The 25,039-nt window shown below is 34.1% G+C and overlaps 1 protein-coding gene across 1 annotated transcript in view; it reads left to right on the forward strand.

Moving 5' to 3' along the window:
* Positions 1-1,911: 1,911 nt before the first annotated feature.
* piezo2b (piezo-type mechanosensitive ion channel component 2b) overlaps positions 1,912-25,039 on the forward strand; it is a 107,551-nt gene continuing 84,423 nt past the window's right edge. Inside the window, exons 1-4 of the mRNA XM_084412371.1 lie at positions 1,912-2,615; positions 10,437-10,532; positions 16,824-16,949; positions 21,867-21,909. Coding sequence (XP_084268497.1) covers positions 2,552-2,615; positions 10,437-10,532; positions 16,824-16,949; positions 21,867-21,909 — 329 coding nt within the window. The 5' untranslated portion in view covers positions 1,912-2,551. The remainder of the gene's footprint in view (positions 2,616-10,436; positions 10,533-16,823; positions 16,950-21,866; positions 21,910-25,039) is intronic.

Here is a 25,039-nt window from a genome sequence, read left to right on the forward strand (position 1 = left end):
GTCACTGTTTTTATTCATTTTGAGGAATACTGAATGTGTTTTTGTGCAAATAAATGCTCTCATTTAGTCTAGAACTACAATACCCATCATGTTCACACACACATCACACACAACGCCTCTGCGCTTACTCACTGTTCCCTCAACATGCGGACAGGAGAGCTGTCAGTCAATACATGGGAAAGCAAAGTAACTTGTGTTACTTATTTGAAAAAGTAACTCAGATATTTTGTTGTAAATTTAAAAGTAGTGTGTTACTTGTCTAGTTACTTAAAGTATTACGTAGCTCGTGTTGTAACACTGTTAATAGTGGTGGAATAGACAAAAACTAGATGCAAAAAGAAAGATGCTTTAGATCTTAGTACAGTGTTAAAAGACTAGAGGGAAGCAGCCAACAGAAAAGATAAAACAAATTTTTTTTTTTTAAAGCAACCTTGACTGATTTTATTATTGATCAATTAATTTATGAATAATTTTAGCAAATGTTTTATGATGGTTTTAACTTTTTTGTTTCACAATGCCATTTTTAAAAGCATTTAAATGTTCAAAAGAGAGACTTCAGTTGTTATTTAGTCCACTAGTCCATTATTTTCTTGATCTAGAAACAGAACGTTTCTTCTTCATTTTATCACAATTTGTTTTCATTTTTTTTAAATCATAATTATATCATAAAAATCATAAATAAATTATACTCTCAGACTTTTTGGGCAATTTGTTTTAAGGTAAGTGGCACAAAATATATTTCAGTGTTTTAGAAAGTCTCTTCTGCTCACCAATGCTGCATTTATTTGATCAAAAATACAGTATAAACAGTAATAATTGTGAAATCATATTTTTGTACTATATGTAAAATATCTGTTTTCTATTTGAATATATTTTAAAATGTGTATTTATTACTGATGGCAAAACTGTGGACTTTTTTTTTTTCTCAGAATTGCACGTTTATTTCATCATTCGGACTTTACATCTCGCAGTTGCACTGAGGAAACTCTGAGGAATCCTCAATTCTGAGGAAGAAAAGTCAGAATTGTGAGATCAAATTTGCAAATACCAAGTTTCCATACAAAGCTGAATGTTCAGCATCATTACTCCAGTCTTCAGTGTCACATGATCCTTCAGAAATCATTCTAATATGCTGATTTGCTGCTCAAGAAACATTTATGATTATTATCAATGTTGAAAACAGTTGTGGCACTTCATATTTTTGTGGAAACCCTCCGTGATATGTATTTTTCAGGATTCTTTGAAAAAATAACAGCATTTCTTTAAAATGGATTCTTTTGCAACATTATACATATTTTACTGTATTTTTGATCAGTTGAATACATCCTTGCTTAATTCAAATATTAATTTCTCTTAAATAGGCCTATACGTGTATATGTGGAACACTGCTCAGTCAATCAAAGTTTAGGACTGAAGTATAAAATAAATGAAACCTTTTGATCCTTAAGTTTATTATTTTTTTCCTTGTCTTTTACTTTTATTTAACTTTTTTTAACCATGTGAAATTATGAATATGGAAAAACAAGAGAGAACCAACGAAGTATGGTAAAGTACGAAGCAACGAAGTAAAATAAAACCGCTATAGTTCACCCTTTTTTTTTTTTTTTTTTTTTGCCAAATTATTTTGTCAGATAAATACCTTTACCAAGTTTAGTGTTTTGTACTTCCCTCATAATTAACATAAAAAAAAAAATACTACAAATAATAAAAATAAAAATAAACCTATTTTGATGGTTCAGTTGATCTTGTAAGGTCATTAAAAACAAATATTCCCCCTAGACATCACTTTTGGCCACTTCTGTATATATATATGCTATCTATCAATCCATATATTCGACAGGCTCATATTATTTCCTAGTGGACTTAGTCAGCTAAAAAAGAGTGCATGACTGTGATAAGATCTGTTCTAGAAGCCCCGTTGTAATGATGATGAGTTCCTAGTAAAACAGCAATCAAATGGAGCGTCCCTCAGGGGCCCGAGGACCCTCCTCCCGCGGGCTCTCATTGGACCCGTGCTGGATCACTTATGATCGGGCGTGTGTCTGTGACCGGAATGCCTGTGGCTCTCAGAGCAACTGTGGAGATGAAGTGAGGAAGTCTTCCTGCACACCGTCAATATGAGCGCGTAAAAGTCACTCCGGGGACAGTTTATTTCCTCTTAAAGTGCTAGTTTTCGCACTAGTACCTCAGGATACGAAGTGATTTTTTTATTTTTTTTTTGTGATACATTTTCTCAGGATACACGCGTTTTTATCGGACGCATCCCGCGCGCGCGCACCGCTGGAGAGCCTGATGTCCGCCGCGCGCTCCGAGAAAACCTGGACGAAGACGCATTTTTATTTCAGCATGAGTTAGATTCAACACTTTACCCACTCGAGACAGACTTTTAACGCGTTTTTATTTGTACAAAAGGGAGCTCTTAACTGGAAGTGTCCACCTCGTGTCCGCCGGGACTCATGCAGGACGCATGGAGGATCCAGAGTAAGGGTGCTCGAAGGATGCCGTCCTGTCCCGGATCCAGGACATCTGACATCCTTCACTTCTGAGAGCGATGGCTTCTGAGATTGTGTGTGGTCTGGTCTTCAGAGTGCTGTTGCCGGTGTGTCTGGCGGCAGGTGAGTGTCTCCATCAACACCTGGGGTTTAGCGTTAGCGCGGTGTGTCCGTTACGCAGCAGGTGCGGGGGAAACAACGTGCTAGATTATGAATTAAAGGAAGTTAATAGAAGTTTGCACGTGCAGAAAGAAACACTGCACATCATTAGCGTTAGTATATTTGCTATTTCTTAATGGTTCCATTTGTAAACTTATAAAATCGAATATACTCACTGTAAAAATGATATGATCAATAAGTCATGGCAACATATGTTTTTACATTACTTTTACTCGGTAAATTAATCTAAGCAATTTAAACTTTTTTTAACGAGTTACCAGATTGAACTCGATTTTTAAGTCAGTTTAATATCATTTAAGTTGAAATGTCTTGTAAAAACAGTTTGATTACTTAACCATTTAATGCAGCAACTGAACTTAAGTTTTGAAGTTGAAAAGTTGTACATTTTTAAGTTCTTTCCACTTTTGGTAGAAATTATTTTTGTAAAATATAATATAGTATAATATAATATACTATAAAATATATATATATATATATATATATATATATATATAGTATAATTATAGTAAATAATATAGTATAATATTTATGATATATAAATCTAATATAGTACCACTCTGTTCATATTAATCACCAAGTAAATGTTAAATTAATTAATTAATTTGATCTATTTATTTATTTATTTGAGCCCATGCAAGTACAAAAAAAAAAGTGTGTAAGAAATGCACATTGGAGAAACTGGGGCTAGTTGTCACGCTTTTATATAGTGAATACTTCTGTGAAGAAACAAAATACCTTTTTAATAACATATCTGCATTTAAAATCTATTGTTGGCTATTTAAGGGGTTTTCTGTAAACAGTAAAGGGGGTTAATCATTGTTAATGGCTCAAAAATTGTAGTTGAGTTGATTAAAATTGCAGTTTTTTAGGATGTAAATGTCAATTTGTCTTAATTTATGGAAGTGTTTGAAACCAACATACAAAGCTACTGTTAGCGAACACAATCATTTGCATAATTAGTTTTGACTCAAAACTTGATAGTTGCTGAAATATAGACCTTATGACAACTCATCAATATGCGCATTTCCATTTTCCCAATGCATTATTTTATTTCAGTAGATAAAGATTGGGTAGATTATTTACCTAACAAAATAATATGATATAAGATTTTGGCTGTGAGTAGAGAGCAGAGTAGGCAAATATAACATGTTACAATAATTAACCAATTCTCTGGTTGCTCCATAAAGTCTTTTAATAACATGCGTCCATTTTGTTTTAATAGAGTAATGCCATTTTTTTTATGCCTGAACTTTCTCTTAATGTCATCTAATGTGAAACATACCAGGCTGAACATTCATTAATTCATCTAATGAATCACGATTTGACTTTTTGTTCTATATTTTCCTGTAGTTTGCCTGATTGTGGCTGGTTAACCGTTCTGTGGGGTGTTTCATAGATTATTGACTGACTAATACACTGAAACCCCTCAGTGTTTTGGAGAGACACCATTGACTTTTGCATAAAACATATGGAAAGTTTGTTTTATTTATTTATTATTTTTCATTTTTGATTGATTCCATTAAAGCCTGTGTAGGATCCTTTTTAGTGATCATTATTTAGACATTTTCACATTTCCCCCACTCATTTTATTATACATTTTTTGACACCTGCTCTAAAATGTCCCACATATCAAATCACTCCTGTCTGTATATTCTTGACAGATGAGACTCGTGCATATAGATTGTTATTGAAAATGCCATTTTTAATAAACATTTACTTTTTAACAGGAACTAAATAATGCTAATTATATATATATACACACACACACACACAGTATATACTTAATATCTTAAATAATTTTGCTTCTCAAGTAAATATATCTTGATTTAAGAACTTTTAGATATTTGAACGGAGGCAAAAATACCAAGAAAATCATTTTTTGCAGTGTTTATTCATATATATATTGTTTTAAGCATAACTCAAAGTCATTCAGTCATTTTGCTTCTCAAGTAAATGTCTTCTCAAAAAAAAATCTTGATTTAGGAATTTTATTCGTACCGGAAAGCAAGACAAAAATCTTTTTTTTTTACAGTGAAATAATCGTAATGCCTGAAGTGTGTGTTGTGCTGTTTTAGTTTTTTGAAAACATGTTATTTAAATGATTGAAAACATGTTATTCGCGAAGGTTTTATGCCTTTTGCTGATGTTTTTTTTACGCTGTTGGATTCACTGTTGGTGCTTACGGTCGCTTTTACCATCATGATATTAATCTAGAAGCTTTACAGTGTGTTTAAGGGTCTTAATCAGATCTGTGGTTGCCCACAGTTAATCCACATTCACATTCCCTCATTTATAGATAATTAGCCCTCAGCAATTCACACACACATGCACGCGGACACACACTCTTTCTCTCAGTCGGATTCTTCCTATAGGTACAGATAAGATGCACTCTGTAAGATGGTAATGTATCTCTTGACAGCCTAAGTCATTTCGTTCTTTTTTTCTTCCAAACGCAATTGCCAAGCTGTGGAGCATCTCCATTAATCGGTGGAAAGTCGTTTTAACTGCATGAATTAATAATGTGGCATCAGAGCGGAGAAGAATCGGCTGCCCATTATCGTAAACACCTTTAATATTTGATGATTTTATTTTTTGGCTTGAAGGAGTACTAAGCAAAGGTCATCCGCTGGAAAGATAACAGGGGACGGACAGGAACAAATAATGTTCATGTTCAGACGTCAGCACTAACATCTCTGAGATCAAGACATCTTTGAGGGACTTTTTTTTCTTTTTCTTTTTTAAATAGAGGTCATGATTCTGAATAGGCAACTAAACAAAACAGTATATTTAATTTGAATAGTTTTCTTTTTAACTCTTGATTGAATAATTCACTCTCAGACGAAAAGGTACAAAAGCTGTCACTGGGATGGGATAAACTTCTATGTATCATTTAGGTATTAATATGTACTCATTTGGTACCAGTATATGTATCTTTAAGTTACTTATATGCACTCTTTAGGTACAAAGGTGGACCTTTTGAAAGGGAATCGCCTCAGTGACAGATTTTGTACCTTTTTTTCCTGAGAGTATTTAAGGACTCACTCATAAAGACTTCACTTGTTTCATTACTGGTTGAATCAGTGTTTTTGAATGAATATTGAACGAATGATTCAATGACTCGCTCATAAAGACTTCACTTGTTTCATTATAAATCTTCATTTTTGAATGAATATTGAACTAATGATTCAATGACTCGCTCATAAAGACTTCACTTGTTTCATTACTGAATAAATCAGTGTTTTTGAATGAATATTGAATGAATGATTCAACGACTCGCTCATAAAGACTTCACTTGTTTCATTATAAATCTTCATTTTTGAATGAATATTGAATGAATGATTCAATGACTCACTCATAAAGACTTCACTTGTTTCATTACTGGATTAATCTGCGTTTTTGAATCAATATTGAATGAATGATTCAACGACTCGCTCATAAAGACTTCACTTATTTCATTGCTGAATAAATCTGGTTTTTTTAATGAATATTGAATGAATGATTCAATGACTCACTTATAAAGACTTCACTTGTTTCATTACTGGATAAATCAGCATTTTTGAACAAGTCTCTTGAATGAAAGATTCAATGACAAATCTTTTTTTTTTCTAACAGTCACTTGTCGCCACCTACTGGTGTAACGATGTAAGGATACAATCTTTATTTGAAGAGTTTTTACATTTTGATCGCAATCATAGATATCAGTGTTTATAGCTATAAACTCCCGTCCGTCCGTCCGTGAAATTTACTCAAAGTTTCTGAGTGAAAATTCTACACACATTTTTTTCAATACTCTAAATACATATTTAGTTTGTTTTTTGGTTGAAATTCTATTGCAGGGTCTTTTCGAAAGGTCTGTGGTTTAAATCAGAAAATGAGTAAAAGTGTAGTAGTTCTCCTGCTGTCACTCTGAAAAGGCTTTCAGTTCTCCAGAAACATCAATTATTCCTGAGATGGATCATGGTTTGAACGCGGTCAGTGTGGTTTTGCTACTAAAGGGAATTACATGACCGAAGCGTTGTGAAGGAATTAAGATGGGATCTTGATTTAGCCACATTTTCATTATCATCTCAAGTTAACTGTCCATGACTGAAGCATCATGTTAAAAAGAAAATATGTGTTTGTGCAGTGCAGTATGTGATGCATTAGTGCAATTGTTTTTTCAAAAATACAGTATTTGATGCATTTTCATATTTTGGCCTGGCTTCCGGTTACAGAGTGGTGTTTGCTTGTGCAAAACTCACATAATGTTTTCAACTTTTCAAGAGTGTTTGAGCGTTTTGGCCTCAGGTGACGCGATCCGGACTGAACCGGTGTCTAACCGTGTGTTTTCCTGTGCGCTGCTGCTCTTGGTTTATTATCAGGATGAATGTCTGTGCTGTAATCTATAAGACTGAGTTTAATGGCCTCCATCTCTGTGTTTAGTGGTCCTGCACTTATCTCTCTCGCACCAGTGTGTCTGCTGTCCGCCTGAACCAGCGGCACTGCGCTTTTCTGTCATAGGCTCAATATTTCTACAGACTCCAAATTATATTATCTCTGTTGCACATAGTTGATAGTTAATTAATCTTATACATTACTATATATTGGCTACTGTGCATCACACACAAAATTGTATATATACGTGTGTGTGCGTGTGTGTGTGTGCAATGCATGTATAATGAAATATATGTATATTCCTTATCAAATATTTTTTATTAGAATATCTAATTTATTATTTATTTTAATCATTTTTACAACAGGGTTGTAGTGTGTGTGTGTGTGTGTGTGTGTGTGTGTGTGTGCAATGCATATATAATGAAATATATGTATATTTCTAATCAAATATTTTTAATTAGAATATCTAATTTAAGTTTGTTTGTGTGTGTGTGTATCAGATATTATTTTTATTATAATTATTATAGTATTTATTTATTTTAATATATCTATTTTAACAATAGCGTTGGCTGTATATTGAAAAAGGTTCTTACATTTTTTGGTTCTTCATTTCAGTGTTTAAATATTAAAGGTCATTGTGTTCAGTTTTTAATAATGACTGTGTTAAATATTTTCTATTCACACATGCTTTTGACAAAATGCTGAATGAATTGCATTGAATTCGAGGTTTTATTATTGAAGTGCAATTTTGTTCAAAAACGGGGAAAAATATAGTTTAAATACAGTTTTATTGATTTATTTTTGGTTTGTAATATATGTAAATAGTATGTTCCCATAACTATTGCATAATAGTTATTTTATATAGTACTTAAGCACTCGTTAATGGAATCATTATGGGACTGGAATCGTTAAATCGGAGGCAGAATCATTAAATTCCTAACAATAACTATATCCATAATTGGCACAAACTGTCTCTGCAGAGCCTTTTATTTTATGTGAACATAAACTGTTTGTGTTTACACTGGATTTTAGTTTTCTTGTTAATATCACCTTTCCATATTGTGCCAGTGTGTTTCAATATTTACGACTCTTGTTACTGATAATAGCAGAGGAAAATCCCTGTGGTCCTGATATCTGCACTTTTATTGTCGTTCTTGGGTTTTGTTAGAGATATATTGGATATTTACCAATCCTAAACAATATAATTAGTATTTTGGCTGTTTTTACATTGCTTGCTTAAATTTTAAAGTACCCTCAACTTGGACTTAAAGTCATTTACACTTAAATTACATGAAACTGACTTAAAATAATGAATGGAATCTTGTATAACTTGTAAAAAAAAGTTGAAAATTGCTTAACTTATTTTGTTGAGTTAAAGCAATGTAAAAACCTATGTTGTCATAACGTATTGATCATGTAATTGTTAACGGTGTGATGTAATGGTACTCGTGTTGTATCTGGCGTGTTTGGACATGTCCAGAGAATAGGATGTAATTGCTGTCAGGTTCAGATGAGGTCCATGTTTGGTAGTGAAATAAATGTGTGTAATATTCCCTGTCTCTGCTCATAAAATGGCAAACATGCGAGATTAACAACAACTCGAGCTGAAGAATGCGATTGCTTTTCTAGTAGACTCAGAGTCTAGTTGTTAAAATCCAGCCGTGTCACAACAGCTTCACGTTATTAACTCCTCTGAGCGCAGTGAAGGGTCGAGCTCACGGCTCATGGAAAGAAAGAATCAGGAAACTCTGGAAAACTCTCAGCGTGTGTGGCAGAACTGAAGGCCTGTGAACGAGAGCGTATTCTCACAGGCATTGTGATATTCATATTAAAATGTTAATAATACAAGTCAAATCTATTAGCTGACGGTTGTTTTAAAGCAGCTTTACAGAAAATCATGGTGTTTATGTATTAATATGTACTTTAAATCGTGGCAGATCCAAAATGATGCAAACCAAAGTAAAAAAAAAAAGTTATACTTTGAAAACCGATTGAAAAAAATAAGAATCCTGAAATCAGATTTAATGATCTGTCTGTTTGTCTGTCTATCCATCATCCATCCATCTATCTGTCGTTCTGTCTATCTATCTATTGTTCTGTCATTCTGTCTATTCTATCTATCTGTCTATCTTTCATTCTGTCTTTCTGTCTGTCTATCTATCTATCGTTCCATCCATCCATCCATCGTTCTGTCTATCTATCTATCTATCTATCTATCTATCTATCTATCTATCTATCTATCTATCTATCTATCTATCTATCTATCTATCTATCTATCTATCTATCTATCTATCTATCTATCATTCCATCCATCCATCCATCCATCCATCGTTCTGTCTATCGTTCTGTCATTCTGTCTGTCTATCTATCTATCTATCTATCTATCTATCTATCTATCTATCTATCTATCTATCTATCTATCTATCTATCTATCTATCTATCTATCGTTCCATCCATCCATCCATCCATCCATCGTTCTGTCTATCGTTCTGTCATTCTGTCTATCTATCTATCTATCTATCTATCTATCTATCTATGTCTGTCTGTCTGTCTGTCTGTCTGTCTGTCTGTCTGTCTGTCTGTCTGTCTGTCTGTCTGTCTGTCTGTCTGTCTGTCTGTCTGTCTATCTATCTATCTATCTATCTATCTATCTATCTATCTATCTATCTATCTATCTATCTATCTATCTATCTATCTATCTATCTATCTATCTATCTATCTATCTATCTATCTATCTATCTATCTATCTATCTTTCCATCCATTGTTCTTTCCGTCTGTCTGTCCATCCATCCATCCAGTCTATATATATTTGACCCTGGATCACGTCACCAGTCAGAAGTCGCACGGGTATATTTGTGGCAATAGCCAACAATACATTGTACGGGTCAAAATTATACATTTTTCTTTTATGCCAAAAATCATTGGGATATGAAGTAAAGATCATGTTCCATGAAGATATTCAGTAAATTTCCAACCATAAATATATAAAACATTTATTTTTGTGAGTGAATGCAGCACAATCGCCAACATAAATGCACAACTTTTAAAGGAGATTTTCTCAATGTTTCGATTTTTTTTTTTTTTTTTTTTTTTTTTTATAGTTGTATCTCGTCCAAATATTGTCCTATCCTAACAAACCATATCAATGGAAAGTTTATGTATTCAGCTTTCATATGATGTATAAATCTCAATATCAAAAAATTGACCCATGTGACTGGTTTTGTGGTCCAGGGTCATATACTTGAACATATTCTCATCAACGTAAGCATCATTTAAGGCTTTTTTATGTTTGTTAAAAATGTATAATGCAGTACGTATGCTTTTTTTTTATCTATATATGTACTCTAGATTACTCTAATAATATGTGTTTTGATATCTTCTCTCCACAGCATGTCTGTTCAGGTACAATGTGCTGTCCTTCATCTACCTCCTCTACCTCCTCCTCATCCCTCTCTTCCCAGAGCCCTCCAGCATCACCATGCAAGGTAAGACAACACTAACTCTTCCCTAAGTGTCACCAGTCCGAAGAACATCCGTCTCCTCCTGAACCCGGCTTTAGTGCCTCATGCAGGAAATCTAATGGAGCAGAAGCGTTAACAAAACATTCATTGAAACCACGACAGCCCTGTAGATCATGATCCGTGCTTGTGTTCAGAGGGAAGAACTTCATGCGCTCGAGAGGACAATCGAGATTTAGGGTGTAATGAAGGTGTGCTGATCACGCTGAATAATTGACAAGAACATTATTATTAAATCTGTGTTAATCCACTGAGACGAGGAAGATTTAAGTCCCAGAGAAACTGATCGGTTAAATCCCATAATAGAGCTTGTTAAGACCGATATAAAAGAGAAACATTAACTCGGCTTGAATCATGTGATCCAAAACACTTTTGTGATGTCACTCCCTTAAATATGATGTCAAAGAAATAATGTGCATATTAAAATGTCACAATTGGGGTTGAACAGAAAGTGCAGGGTCGAATTGTACGCATAAATTATGTTAGAAACAAATCAACATGGTGAAATTAATTCTTTGAATTTAATTGTAGCATTAGTCACACTAATGGTCAAAAGTCTGTACATTTTTAAACATATTTTTCAAATTTTTGAAAGTCTCTTTATATGCTCACCAAGGCTTAATTTATTTGATCAAAAATACAGTAAAATTGTGAAATATTTTTACAATTTAAAATAACTGTTTTCTATGTGAATATATTGGTCAAATGTAATTTATTCCTGTGATCAAAGCTGAATTTCCAGCTTCATTACTCCAGTACAGTCACATGATCCTTCAGAAATCATTCTAATATGATGATTTGATGCTCAAAAAACATTTCTGATTATTATCAATGTTGAAAACAGTTGTGCCTGATAATTTTGCAAGGTTATATAAAGATATTGGTATAAAGTTCAAAAGAATGCCTTTATTTGAAATAGAAATCTGTGTAATATAAATGTTTTTACTGTCACTTTTGATCAATTTAATGGGTTATTTCTTATTAAAAGTATTAATTGCTTTAACAAAGAGATCTTAGCTTTTGAACAGTAGGAAGTTTGTTTTAAATATAATGTAATATACATTAGAGTCAGTACGGTGTTGTTTTATGGTCCATTTCTGCTCTGTTCATGGAGGTGCGTTCGGATGCTTGTTTGCCGATTGTTAATTATGTATAAGAGAAGGTTTTCATGGAATAAGAAGAAAGAGGAAGAGGACAGGACATTTTAAGTGGTCTACTCGCACTCATCAATAGTTCAGTAGACCTGTGCTCATAGTAAGAGGAATGCATGCTGGGATTCACACAGATTCATCAGGCCTTACTGGGATTCTGGCTGTGGGAATATGCAAATATTGGAGACTATAAAAAAAAAAAAAAAAAAAAAAAATTGGGATGCTGTTAATATGAGATTTTTGATTATGCAATTGGAAAATAGAAATGCCTGCAGGTGTCTGTGGAAAAAGTGGTGCATGCAAACCCAGATTCACACACGCACTTCTGTATTTCTGCTTTGTTTACCAGACAAAAGAGTTCAGAGGCTTTGAATGAATGACTCACTCTGTTCCTATGATCAAATACATTGATAGTCTTTATAGAATTGAGTTCACTTTTGTATCCCGGTCACGTTTCAGCACATTTTAGGTCTAAACTATGCCTGGAAAGTTATACTTAAAAAGTTATTATACGTGTGTGTGTATATATTTCTATTTTAAATAAATACTTTAACTTTTATTCATCAAAGAGTTCTGAAAAAAAGTATCACAGGTTATAAAAAGAAAAGAAAGCAGCACAACTGTTTCCAACATTGATGAAGAAAAATCATCATATTAGAATGATTTCTGAAGGGTCATGTGACACTGAAGACTGGAGTAATGATGCTGAAAATACAGCTTTGATCACAGGAATAAATTATAATTTAAAGTATATTAAAATAGAAAACAGGTAATTTAAATTGTAATAATATATTACTGTTTATTTCTGTATTTTTGATGAATAAAAAAAATGTATAGTACCGTAGTGGGGTGTGTGTATGTATATATATATATATATATATATATATATATATATATATATATATATATTAACGATTAAAATCTTCATATGATTCAAGGAATATGTCTACTCAAAAAACACTGATTTATTAAGGTTGAAGATGTTTATTGTAGTCAGTGGAGAAGAATTCGTCAGTTTTGGCAAGTGTTTTATCTGATGTCTGAAGCTGTGTGATATTGGCTGTATTTTTCTGTAATGTTATCTCAACACTGAGGTGAGTCGATGTCTTCTGTCAGGTTCTGTTAAGCGTGAAACCTTCCAGTTATTGGGAATATAGATAAGGGAGATAAAGTGACTTTTTATGTCGTATTTCTCTTGGCTTGATTCATCTTTGTCTGAAACTACCAAGTGTCTGTGTATTTGAGGCATTTGCTGTAACCTTTTATTTTCCTTCCATCGTTTAAACCCAGTAGGCAGATGTTATTTAAGCTTTCTCTGGCCCTATTTTAATGATCTAAGCGCATGATCTAAAGCGCAGGGCGCAAGTTCACTCAGGGCGAGTCCGAATCCACTTTTGCTAGTTTAACGACGGGAAAAATGGTCGGCGCGCCAGGCGCATGGTCTAAAAGAGTTGTCCCTATTCTCTTAATGAGTAATGGGTGTGTTTTGGGATTTACGTGCATTAAACCAATCAGAGTCTCATCTCCCATTCCCTTTAAATGCCAGTTGCGCTCGCGCCATGGCGGATTCGCTATTTACATGCCGGAATTTGATCGTGGAAAGACCGAACGCGTCTCCAGAGCGCAAACGGATCTGCTCGTGCGCGAGGTAAAAGTGCGCAAGCAGAACATCTACGGGACAAGCCGGATTCCACCATATCTTTATGTACACAATAATAATCTTTTTCATTGTAATCCTTTTATTTTAAATATTTGGCATGTTTGCGTGCTGCTGTGCGTCCCTGTGTGTGTAATAAGCAGAGTGTACATGCGTTGTGGACCCGCCTATAGGCGCACATTACTAACGCGCTCTTTAAATAAAAATAAAATATTGGGCCATTGACTTTAGAGCAGGGTTCAGTCGGTCAATGGCTCAGTCTATTTCTGTTGCCTCAAAATAGCAACGCGCCAACAATGCACCAGAACACACCTCGTTTTCAGACCAGCACGCCCATGGGCGCACAAATAGGAGCAAATGCATTTGCTATTTAAACAATGTGGGGCAGGACGTGAAAATGATAACTGCGTCGGGCTGAAACTAGCAAAAAACAATGGCACTGCATTGCGCTGGGTGTATGATAGGGCCCATTGTGTGCATTCGCTATCTTATCCAGTATTTACACATTTGACAGATGCTTTACATTTTGTTAGTATGTAAATTCCTTAGGAATCGAGCCAATGACCTTAATGTTTTTACATGTCAAAATACTCTTGAAGGAGATTCTGAGACGTCAACATCTTGCCCACAAAATTAAAGGGTTATTTCACCCCAAAAATGAAAATTTTCTCATAATTTACTCACCCTTAAGCAATCCTAAGTGTAAATGACTTTCTTGGACACAATCAGAGTTATATAAAAAATATCCTAGCTTTGTAATGGGAGTGCATGGTACCTAAAAAGCGTATCCATCCATCATAAAAAGCAATCCATACGACTCCAGGGTGTTAATAAAGGCCTTCTGAAGCAAAACCATGCGTTTTTGTGCGAAAAATATCCATATTTATACCTTCATAAACTTTAATCACTGTCTTCCGGTAACATCCGTACGCGAGTCTAGTTCTGGCGGAAGAGTGACCTCTGACCCTGTGCTTTTGGCCATATAAAAATCTGCTCCAAATTGTATATTTATCTTCAGTTTGACTAAAACTGAACTGTTTTATCCTCACTATATCACACTATAAAAGCCTGATGCGTCAAATAATATCTACCCCCCCCCCCCCCCCTGTTTTTTTTTTTTTCTAGAGGTTCAATAAACAGTACTTTTTTGCTGATTTTGATTTCATATGTCAGGCTTTACAGGGTTATAAGGCCGCTGGAGTCTTTAAGGCCCCAAATAAAACCTGAAGTTGCTGCAGTGGTGGCAAAAACTGCACCGTCAATTGAAAGTTTACGGCAGCCAGGAGAGATGCAGGGTTTGAGATGCATTGAATGTGGATGAAATATGTGGCATGGATGAGGGTCTTGGCAGAGATCTGCTTGCTAAACTACACATAAACTAACAACCCCTCACCTCGGTTAGGGACAAATGAACACAAATGATTTTGCACACTGTGTGTTTTCTAGAGTAAATCAGGACAAGTCGAATCCCAGGCCGAGGACGAATAGCCAGCATCTGGCAGCGCTTCTCACCGTCTGGATTCTTACGATTATGTCTCACTTGTGGCTAAAATGATCTCCATTAGGACGCATTACATGTGATGGTTCGCGCAGCCATGCTCAGGCCCGCGCCGCATCGGAAAATATCGATTGTTGGTAGAGAAAAACACTCTAAAAATACTTTAATACTTCATTTGACCTTGGTGTTATGCTATTTGAGAGTGCTAAAACAAAGAGGCTCTCACGATTAGCTGTTGTTGGTCTTGTAAGAACAACAGCGAACGCTTCAGCTGAGGGAAAGCAGTAACACAAGCTCCATTAGCATCAGCTCAAATAGCTGGAGCTGCTTTATAAAGACGTGTGTGGAGCAGCCGGATCCGTGTACACATCCACGCTTTCATTAGAATGTATTCTGATTTCATTAGTTATTTCTCAACTTGTTTGAGATCTTTGCGTTACGTTCTAGAAGCGGATTTGTGTTCCATCTGAATTTTGCTTCCCTGTGGGTCCTTAATAAAAGTCTTTAAAATGTCTAAAATTCAGTTAGATCAAATGTTAGTTTTAAAGGCCTGGTTTTACAGACAGGGCTTAGATTAAGCCTTGGTTCATTTAGGACATTTAAGTAGCTTTTATAAACTTGCCTTAGAAAAAAACATTAATTGTGTGCATCTTAAGACAAAACAAAAATATATTATTTATTATATATATTATAAAATATATTTTATAACCCAAAAATTAGTTAATGCATTTTTTTATTTAATTTTATATTAGTTTTAATATATAATATATCATATTTTATTTTATTAGTTTATATATATATATATATATTTAATTTTATTTTATATTTAATTAAATGTTATTTATTTTATGTTATGTTTAATTATTTTATTTTATTTTATTTTATTTTAAGATATGTCACTGCAAATTGCTTTTTGTTAAAACGGCTCAATCATGCATTTTAGTCTGGAACTAGTCTTGTCTTTAATCCCTTAAATGGTATAACAAAAGTCTTTTGGGCATTTTGGACAGAAAAACAGGAATTGCGGATGATTTAATCAAACAAATACTAGCGGAAAACAGGAATTGCCGATGATTTAATCAAATAAATACTAGTGCTTCACGTTCAAAATGAAAACATGTCACAGGCTCAGAGCCACAGGCAGTTCGCAAACAATGTTCGCAAGTTTGCAAACAATGAATAATGCGCATTTATGTCATGCGATTGCTTATTTACTGTTAATGAATAATGACAATGTTTACTTTATGGTGTTTATATTATAATATGTTGTAGATGGTTGTAAGAGTTCATGTTTTATCTCCTTCTTTTTGAATGAGCAGCTGAACGCAACGCATATGCTTTTCAAAATAAGAGTCCTGGTGGATTTCTTGCTGGTTTATAATTAAAAGTCCAATATCCATTGACCTCAAATTCATATGTAGGCCTATTGATATAGTGCATTAAACAATTTCAGTATATGCATAACCAGAATAAAACATCTCTTGAGCATTTTAAATCTGAACGTGTACAGCAGCATGTAAAAAAAAAACAAAAAAAACAACCTGATATAGATCATGATTTATTTTGCGATTGCATGGGTTTTTGATGTATGTATTAATTTGTGCTGGTCTTAAAACTCTTACATTTTCTCCCTCTAAGTCTCTTATGAAATATTAACAAACATTAAGTCATTTAGCAGATATTTTTGTCCAAAATGATTTGCAAAACATTTATTACAGGAAACATTCATTCTGGAGTAAAGGAATAATTCACCTAAAAATGATGGAATTCTGTTATTTACTGTTATTTTTTTTGAAATGAGGGTGTAAATAATGATAAAATGTATTTTTTTCACTACACCGCTATGACTTCCATGAGTAAGTCTGAGATAAAATGGTTCATCAACATGTCGGACACGAATCAGAAGAACTGACTGACGGTTAATGGTTGTTCTGTTGCTGTTTCTCCTCCAGGCCACACGGGGCACTTGCTGATGTCTTTATGCTTCTGCAGTATGAGCTTCCTCTTCATCCACATCATCTATCAAATCACAATCCACAGTTTGCTGGCTGGAGAAACCATCAGTTCTAACTTCAGCTGTAAGTTACACTTCCTTACTTTATGGTTCATCGAGGTTTCCAGAAGTTCATGCTTCATAATAAAGTGTCGTCAACTGATCATGTTATTTCAGTGTTGATGACTAGAAAGTTGTGCTAGTAGAATTATTATTATACTGGCATGGCAAAAGTTGTTGCTGATTTTTTTATTTTATTTTAAATAATTTAATTCAATTTAATGTGTATTTAAAAAAAAAAAAATTATTTTATGTATCTTATTTAATACATTTTTTTTTACTATTGATTAATTATTTTTTAACACATAATTAAATATATTTTATAATAAAAAATAATTTTATTTTATATTTTGTTTTATATTAATATTTACTTAATCGCCGGCAGATCGGGCTGGGTTTAACCCAGTCTAAGGTCACATGTCACTCAAAAAAATGAAATAAAAATAAATTAAATATTTTTATTATAAAAAATATATTTTATATATATATATATATATATATATATATATATATATATATATATATATATATATATATATATATATATAGTATTATATATATATATATATAGTATTATATATTATATAAATGTTATTTTGTTTTTTTATTTATATATTTAATATGATATATATATATATATATATATATATATATATATAAATAAAAACATAAAATAACATTCATTTTATTTTTAAATATATTTTATTATATATGAAAAACAAAAATAAAATAAGATATAATAATAATAATATATATATATGGAAACCTGCACATTCTTCTATCCTGCTTCCGTTACAAATCTGCGAGGTCCCAATCACAAACTGGCTTATCCAGCTGGCGTGTTATTTTTTTGCACAACCTGCAAAAATCGCTCGATGCCATTGCTGCTTCTGCAAACCGCTGATCAATGCTACAAACCAACACGTTTGATTTCACGTTTCCTGTCTGGATCGTTGATTGGTTGAAGGACTATCCAATTGCGTACAGTGTCATTTGAACTATGGCCGCTGATCACGCCTCTTGGGCAGTAGAAAGTACAGAGCAGACTCCCCAGACTAATGTTCAATCTTAAAAGATGTGTGACCTGGACATTTCTGTGAAATTCGCTCTTATGGCATATGACTGTAAAACCTTTTTAGCCCATAGAGGTCCCAGACAATAAGCTTTATGGACGTGTGTGTGACTGTGAAACGGTTTAATAGCTTATCAAGTTAGGAACAGTTCTGAGCAAGTTGGCCACACATCAGTAGAACAAACCCAATCCTCCTTAGTCTTCCTGTCTTTCACACTGGGAATAAAGACCTCTTCTTCACCGTTGAGAGGAGAACAGAGCTGTGCTCAGGGGTCACTGACCTCTGACCTTCATCGCTCCACTGACCTCCTTTTGCTGACCACGCTTATTTTAGCATTTCACTGCCAGACATGAATTATGGACCAGTGGAATTAAGATGAACTGACAATATATTTCTCTGACAGCCGGCAAAGGGGAACATTAGATTGAGATATTGGGGCCTATCTTGAACCCAGCGCAATTGACTTTGTGCACCGACGCATGTTTCATTCCTATTTTGCACCCGACGCACAGCAGACTTTTCCCTCCACAGACGCACGTCGGTAAATTAGGGAATGAACTTGCGCTCCCGGGGGCGGTTCAGCGAAAAGAGGAGGCGTGTTCCGGCGCAAACGTTCCCTGGTGCTATTTTGCAGTTTCAGAAAACAATTCCTCCACTGACCAGGAGAAACCTCGTCTAAAGTCAGTGGCGCGTGTTATTCAGATGCTATTTTAAGGGCGCATGCTTGGCCATAATCAATGTAGCGTGTGCACAACGCACATACACTTTTATTCTCTCATCTACACACAGACACAGCAGTTCTCATTTTTAGAAAACCATACATAATTACAAGGAAAAATATTACCACATGAGGGAAATCATTGTGGTGTCCATGAAGATGTGAAAAAATTGGCATAAATCTAGCTTACACATTTACCCAAATTATCATACGCCTGTTTAACCGAAGCTAATTTGGGTGTGTTTCTCCATCCCCAATGTCACTTCTCTGTGTTTTACGGCCCTGACGAGAACGTCGGTCTCCTCGGCTGTGAACCGCTCCTGGCAAATCCGCCGTTATAATAGCAATCCGCCATGGAACAAGCACGCCTGCTCTTAAAGGGAATGTGAGATGTCGCTCTGATTGGTTTATTTCACGTTACGCCCAAACCACACCTATGAGTAATGAAGCGACTTCAGACCAACACATTTTAGATTTGCGTCGGGCGCAAGAGTCATTTATCCCGCCGGTATAATAGCAAGAGATCCGCCCACAGAGTTACTTGCGTTTCACGTTTGATACTTGCGTTTCAGATCGTTAAAATAGGGCCCCTAGACATTTATAACCTCAAAACCAGCTAAAAACGACCATTTGTCAAGGTTCTGGCTGAACCGTTTTATTGATGCTTTGAAAATTTTATATGCAAAACAAATATGCCATTAATGAACCTTGAAAGAAATACCAAAGGGCTTCTCATTTCCAGGCCCAGTTTTAATGCAATGTACTGGAACAGTTAAACATGAAGATATGTTTGGTCTATCTCGCCACAAGCTTGACTTTAAATAACTGTGAGAGAGGATTATGGGAAATGTGCCACTTAGATTTGTCTTTACCCTCCGATTGTTCCCGTCTGAACAAAAAGACATTACTCACGTCCCGCAGAGACTGAAGACTATTTACTGATTCTGGGAAGCGGTTCACCTTTTCATTTATAACCCTTTTCACAGCTGATGATTAGACATTTTGTTTTATTTAGACACTTTCTTTTTAATTCTGTCCTGACATTTGAACTTAACACAGTATGTCTGGGTGTCCATCATAATATATCATATCATTTATCACAGTGTCACATTTAAGTCACCTTTGTGTCTAACTAGTATCTCCAACATGATAACACGTCATTATCATTAGTTACAGTGATAATGGTGTTCAGAATGAATCGTGTTTGTTGAATTTTGACCGTGACGTTTGAAAGGTTTCGATCCTCCTTAATGGAATGAAATGACATCCGTTTGTCTTTCCTTTTTCTTTCTGAAAATAGATCCTCATTACATTTGGGTTCTTCCCAGTAGGTTTGCTGTCGGCGTTATATTGGTGTGATTTGAACGTGATATCGAGTCCCGTCTGTAACAGTACTTAAGCTATTCAATACCTATAATTACTCTCCTAATCTGCGAAGAAACACAGTCTGACGTATTGATTTGTGATTACTGTAAATAATACAGACACGTCTAAGTTGAGCGGACTTTACGGATGGCAGACACAAGTGCTTATGGCAATTGATGTGCACTGTCCCTTTTCAAATAATATAAATAAAATAAACATAAAGCAATATGCTTTACAGTGATTTTACCATGGTTAAGAGGTATTGTTAGGCAAGACATGAAGTGCCTAAAACCCCCTTTACCATAGTAAAGTGCTCTGACCTGATGTGTGTGTGCTCTTTACCATAGTAAAGTCTACAGCTTAAGTGTGCAAGATCACAGCAACTTAAAATATAGCAATGTTAAATAAATGTATTAATTATATCAATATGACTCAGTTAATGTGATCTATTGATATATATATTTTTTAATTTGATTTTATTTTAAAGTTATTTTAAATGGTTATTTAAATTTTAATTGTTTATTTTAAGTCTTTTAATTTGGTTGAATTAAAAAAATGGTTTATGTGTTAAATAAATGTATTAATTATATGAATATGACTATATTGGTGTCAGTTAATGTTTGGATTTATATGTATGTATATGTATATCAGGAATCAACAAATATCTTTAAATATTATAATTCGGTTGAATTAAAAAATGGTTGATATATTGTTAAATAAATGTATTAATTTTATCAATATGACTATATTTGGTATAAGTATTTTTATGTGTTTATGTTTTTTATTAATTTTTCTAGAATTATTTTAATTTATTTACTATTATTATATTTTGTTTTAAATTTGGTTGAATTACAAAAATGGTTGATATTGTTAAATAAATGTATAAATTTGATCAATATGACTATATTTGGTATAAGTATTTTTATGTATTTATGTTTATGTTTTTTATAAATGTTTCTAGAATTATTTTTATTTATTTATTTATTATTATATTATATTTTATTTTGTTTTTAATTTGTTTTTATTACAAAAATGGTTGATATGTGTTAAATGTATTAATTATATCAATATCACTATATTGGTGTCAGTTAATGTTTGGATTTATATGTATGTATGTGTGTATATATATATATATATATATATATATATATATATATATATATATATATATATGTATGTATATGTATGTGTAACTATGTATAATAAATATCTTTAAATATTATATTTAATTTTTTTTTAAATTTGGTTGAATTAAAAAATGGTTGATATATTGTTAAATAAATATGTACATTTTATCAATATGACTATATTGGTATACGTCTATTTTTATATATTTATATTTTTATTATTTTTTTCTAGAATTATTTTTTAATTATTTAATTATTCTTTTTTTTATTTGGTTGAATTAAAATATGGTTGATATATTGTTAAATAAATGCATACATTTTTATCAGTAGGACTAAACTGGTATCAGTTAATGCTTTTATATATTTATTTATTTATTTATATATTTTTGTTCTTAATTCAGAAATCAGCTTAATAAATTAAAGAGCAAAGAGTAATTGAAGCTCGAAGAGCGTTTCTCTTTAAATATAGTGTTTTGCTCTTTTTAAAGGTCTCGTCACATTAATCATCACTAGATTCATTAATGACCTTCGGTGACCCTGTAGTTTGATAAGGAGACTCACCTTTTCTCTTGTCATTGTTTAATGAAAGCCCTCGGCGCTGGCGGTTATCAGTGTTCTGGAAAACTCTATAGTAAAGCTTTATCTTTTCTATTCACCAGGTTCGGCGTGGGAGAAGTCAATACGACAGATTGGTTTCGAGAGGTGAGTCCAAGCGCTTGTTTTAATTGCCAGCCTATAAATTGCCTGAGAAACATTTTATGAATGTTTCGTTTCGTGCCTGTTTATCAAACTCTCACATTGCTGAAAGGTTTTTAATTGAAAATGTTTTTACTGCGTGAAGTGGAATCTCTTGGCCTGTCTTTTACAACAACTTTTTTTATAGCAGACACTAAACCTACACAAGCACTACAAAAACATCCCAGATTATCGATTCAGTTTTTATTGAACGCTTTGAGGGGGAAAGAGAAGGGATTGTTGATGGTACACTCCTTTTGTGTCATTGGACTATATTGGGAAAGAGGAAGCATATACAGTATACTGAGTACAGTTTATTTAAAAAAATTATATGTAAAAACTTTCTGCTACATTGTCACATGAACTCTTTATGTTGCTTATCATATTAATCAAAATGTAGTGCTATACAGTATCTTAACTTTTAACAAGTGTCTGGTTCATATTTCCTTCTGGTTCATTTCTCACACTGAGGGAATTGATGGTAAATTATGATACTTTCATTTTAATTAAAGCTACACTGCTGTTTAAAAGTTTGAGGTTGTTTGGATTTTTTATAAAAAAAAAAAAATATATATATATATATATATATAATAAGATGCTCACCAAGGCTGCATTTATTTGATCAAAATACAGTAAAAACAGTAATATTGTGAAAAATTATTATGATTTAAAATAATGGTTTTCTATTTAGATATACAGTACCGGTCAAACGTTTGGAAATGTTATTATTTTTAATGTTTTGAAGTCTTTTCTGCTCAAGGCTGCATTTATTTGATCAAAAATACAGAAAAAACTGTAATATTGTGAAATATTATTAAGATTTAAAATTATGTCTTTCTATTTGAATATATTTTAAAATGTAATTTATTCCTGTGATCAAAGCTGAATTTTCAGCATCATTACTCAATGACAGAGAGTGACACAGAGTTTCAGTGTCACATGATCCTTCAGAAATCATTCTAATATGATGATTTATTATTAATGTTGTTTTTATGTGTTTATTGATTCATTGATGAATAAAAAGTTTAAAAGAACTGCATGTATTCAAAATTGAAATCTTTTGTAACAAGTATTCTACACTACCGTTCAAAATTTTGGGTTCAGTAATTTTTTTTTCTTTGTTATTTTGAAAGAAATTAATACTTTTATTCAGCAAGGATGCATTAAATTGATAAAAAGTGATAGTAAAGATTTAAATTGTTAGTAAAGATTTCTATTTTGAATAAATGCTGTTCTTTTTAACTTTTTGTTCATCAATGAATCCTGAATAAAGTATTACAGGTTTTATACATATATACATTTATACATATACATATACATACACACATATATATATATATAAAATAATCAGCACAACTGTTTCCAACATTGGTCACATAAAATATTAAAATAAATATTTAAAAAAATTGCTTTCACAATATTACTGTATTTTGATCAAAATAAATAAATGCATCCTTGCTGAACATTAAAAGTCTTTGCAATTCATATTTTTTCAAACTTTTTACTGGTAGTGTAATAATAATAATAATAATAATAATAATAATAAATGACCCATTTATAGATTAACATTTTAAATGCAACTGGTTTTGCAATGCAAATGCAACCTAAAGCAACTGGTTTTCTGGTCTGATACTGTAAGGATATCACTTGTTATCACTTGTTTGTGAAATCCCTTAAAAGCGTGTAATAAGCTTGCACACACTAGAGCGATGAGTTTAAGTGTTTTTCAGTAAACAGAGACGGATAACATTACTCTCCACTTACACTGCGGACAGAAGTCTGCCGTCCACAGCCGCTTCCAGGAGGAGCGCTAAACACAATTACACCTGACCCACTGATGACAGCACCATTCTTCAAACACTACTCTCTGTGTGTGTGTACCTGATGTGTGTGTTCTCTGACCTGATGTGTGTGTGCGCCGGCCTGATGTGTGTGTGCGCTGGCCTGATGTGTGTGCGCTGGCCTGATGTGTGTGTGCGCTGACCTGATGTGTGTGTGCTCTGACCTGATGTGTGTGCGCCGACCTGATGTGTGTGTTCTCTGACCTGATGTGTGTGCGCCGACCTGATGTGTGTGTTCTCTGACCTGATGTGTGTGCGCCGACCTGATGTGTGTGTGCTCTGACCTCTGACCTGATGTGTGTGTGTGTGTGTGTGTGTGTGTGTGTGTGCGCTCTGACCTGACGTGTGTGTGCTCTGACCTGATGTGTGTGTGCTCTGACCTGATGTGTGTGTGTGCTCTGACCTGATGTGTGTGTGCTCTGACCTGATGTGTGTGTGCTCTGACCTGATGTGTGTGCGCCGACCTGATGTGTGTGTGCTCTGACCTGATGTGTGTGTGCTCTGACCTGATGTGTGTGTGTGCTCTGACCTGATGTGTGTGTGCTGACCTGATGTGTGTGCGCGACCTGATGTGTGTGCGCTGGCCTGATGTGTGTGTGCGCTGACCTGATGTGTGTGTGTGCTCTGACCTGATGTGTGTGTGTGCTCTGACCTGATGTGTGTGCTCTGACCTGATGTGGGTGTGTGCTCTGACCTGATGTGTGTGCGCTGACCTGATGTGTTCTGACCTGATGTGTGTGTGCTTTGATCTGATGTGTGTGTGCTCTGACCTGATGTGTGTGTGCTCTGACCTGATGTGTTCTGACCTGATGTGTTCTGACCTGATGTGTGTGTGCTCTGACCTGATGTGTTCTGACCTGATGTGTGTGTGCTCTGACCTGATGTGTGTGTGTGTGTGTGCTCTGTCCTGATGTGTGTGTGCTCTGACCTGATGCGTGTGTGCTTTGACCTGATGTGTGTGTGCTCTGACCTGATGTGTGTGTGCTCTGACCTGATGTGTTCTGACCTGATGTGTTCTGACCTGATGTGTGTGTGCTCTGACCTGATGTGTTCTGACCTGATGTGTGTGTGCTCTGACCTGATGTGTGTGTGTGTGCTCTGTCCTGATGTGTGTGTGCTCTGACCTGATGCGTGTGTGCTTTGACCTGATGTGTGTGTGCTGACCTGATATGTATGTGTGTGCTGACCTGATGTGTGTGTGCTCTGACCTGATGTGTGTGTGCTCTGACCTGATGTGTGTGTGCTCTGACCTGATG

The sequence above is a fragment of the Rutilus rutilus genome (assembly GCF_951802725.1).
Source record: "Rutilus rutilus genome assembly, chromosome: 6".
In the NCBI taxonomy this organism is placed as follows: Eukaryota; Metazoa; Chordata; class Actinopteri; order Cypriniformes; family Leuciscidae; genus Rutilus; species Rutilus rutilus.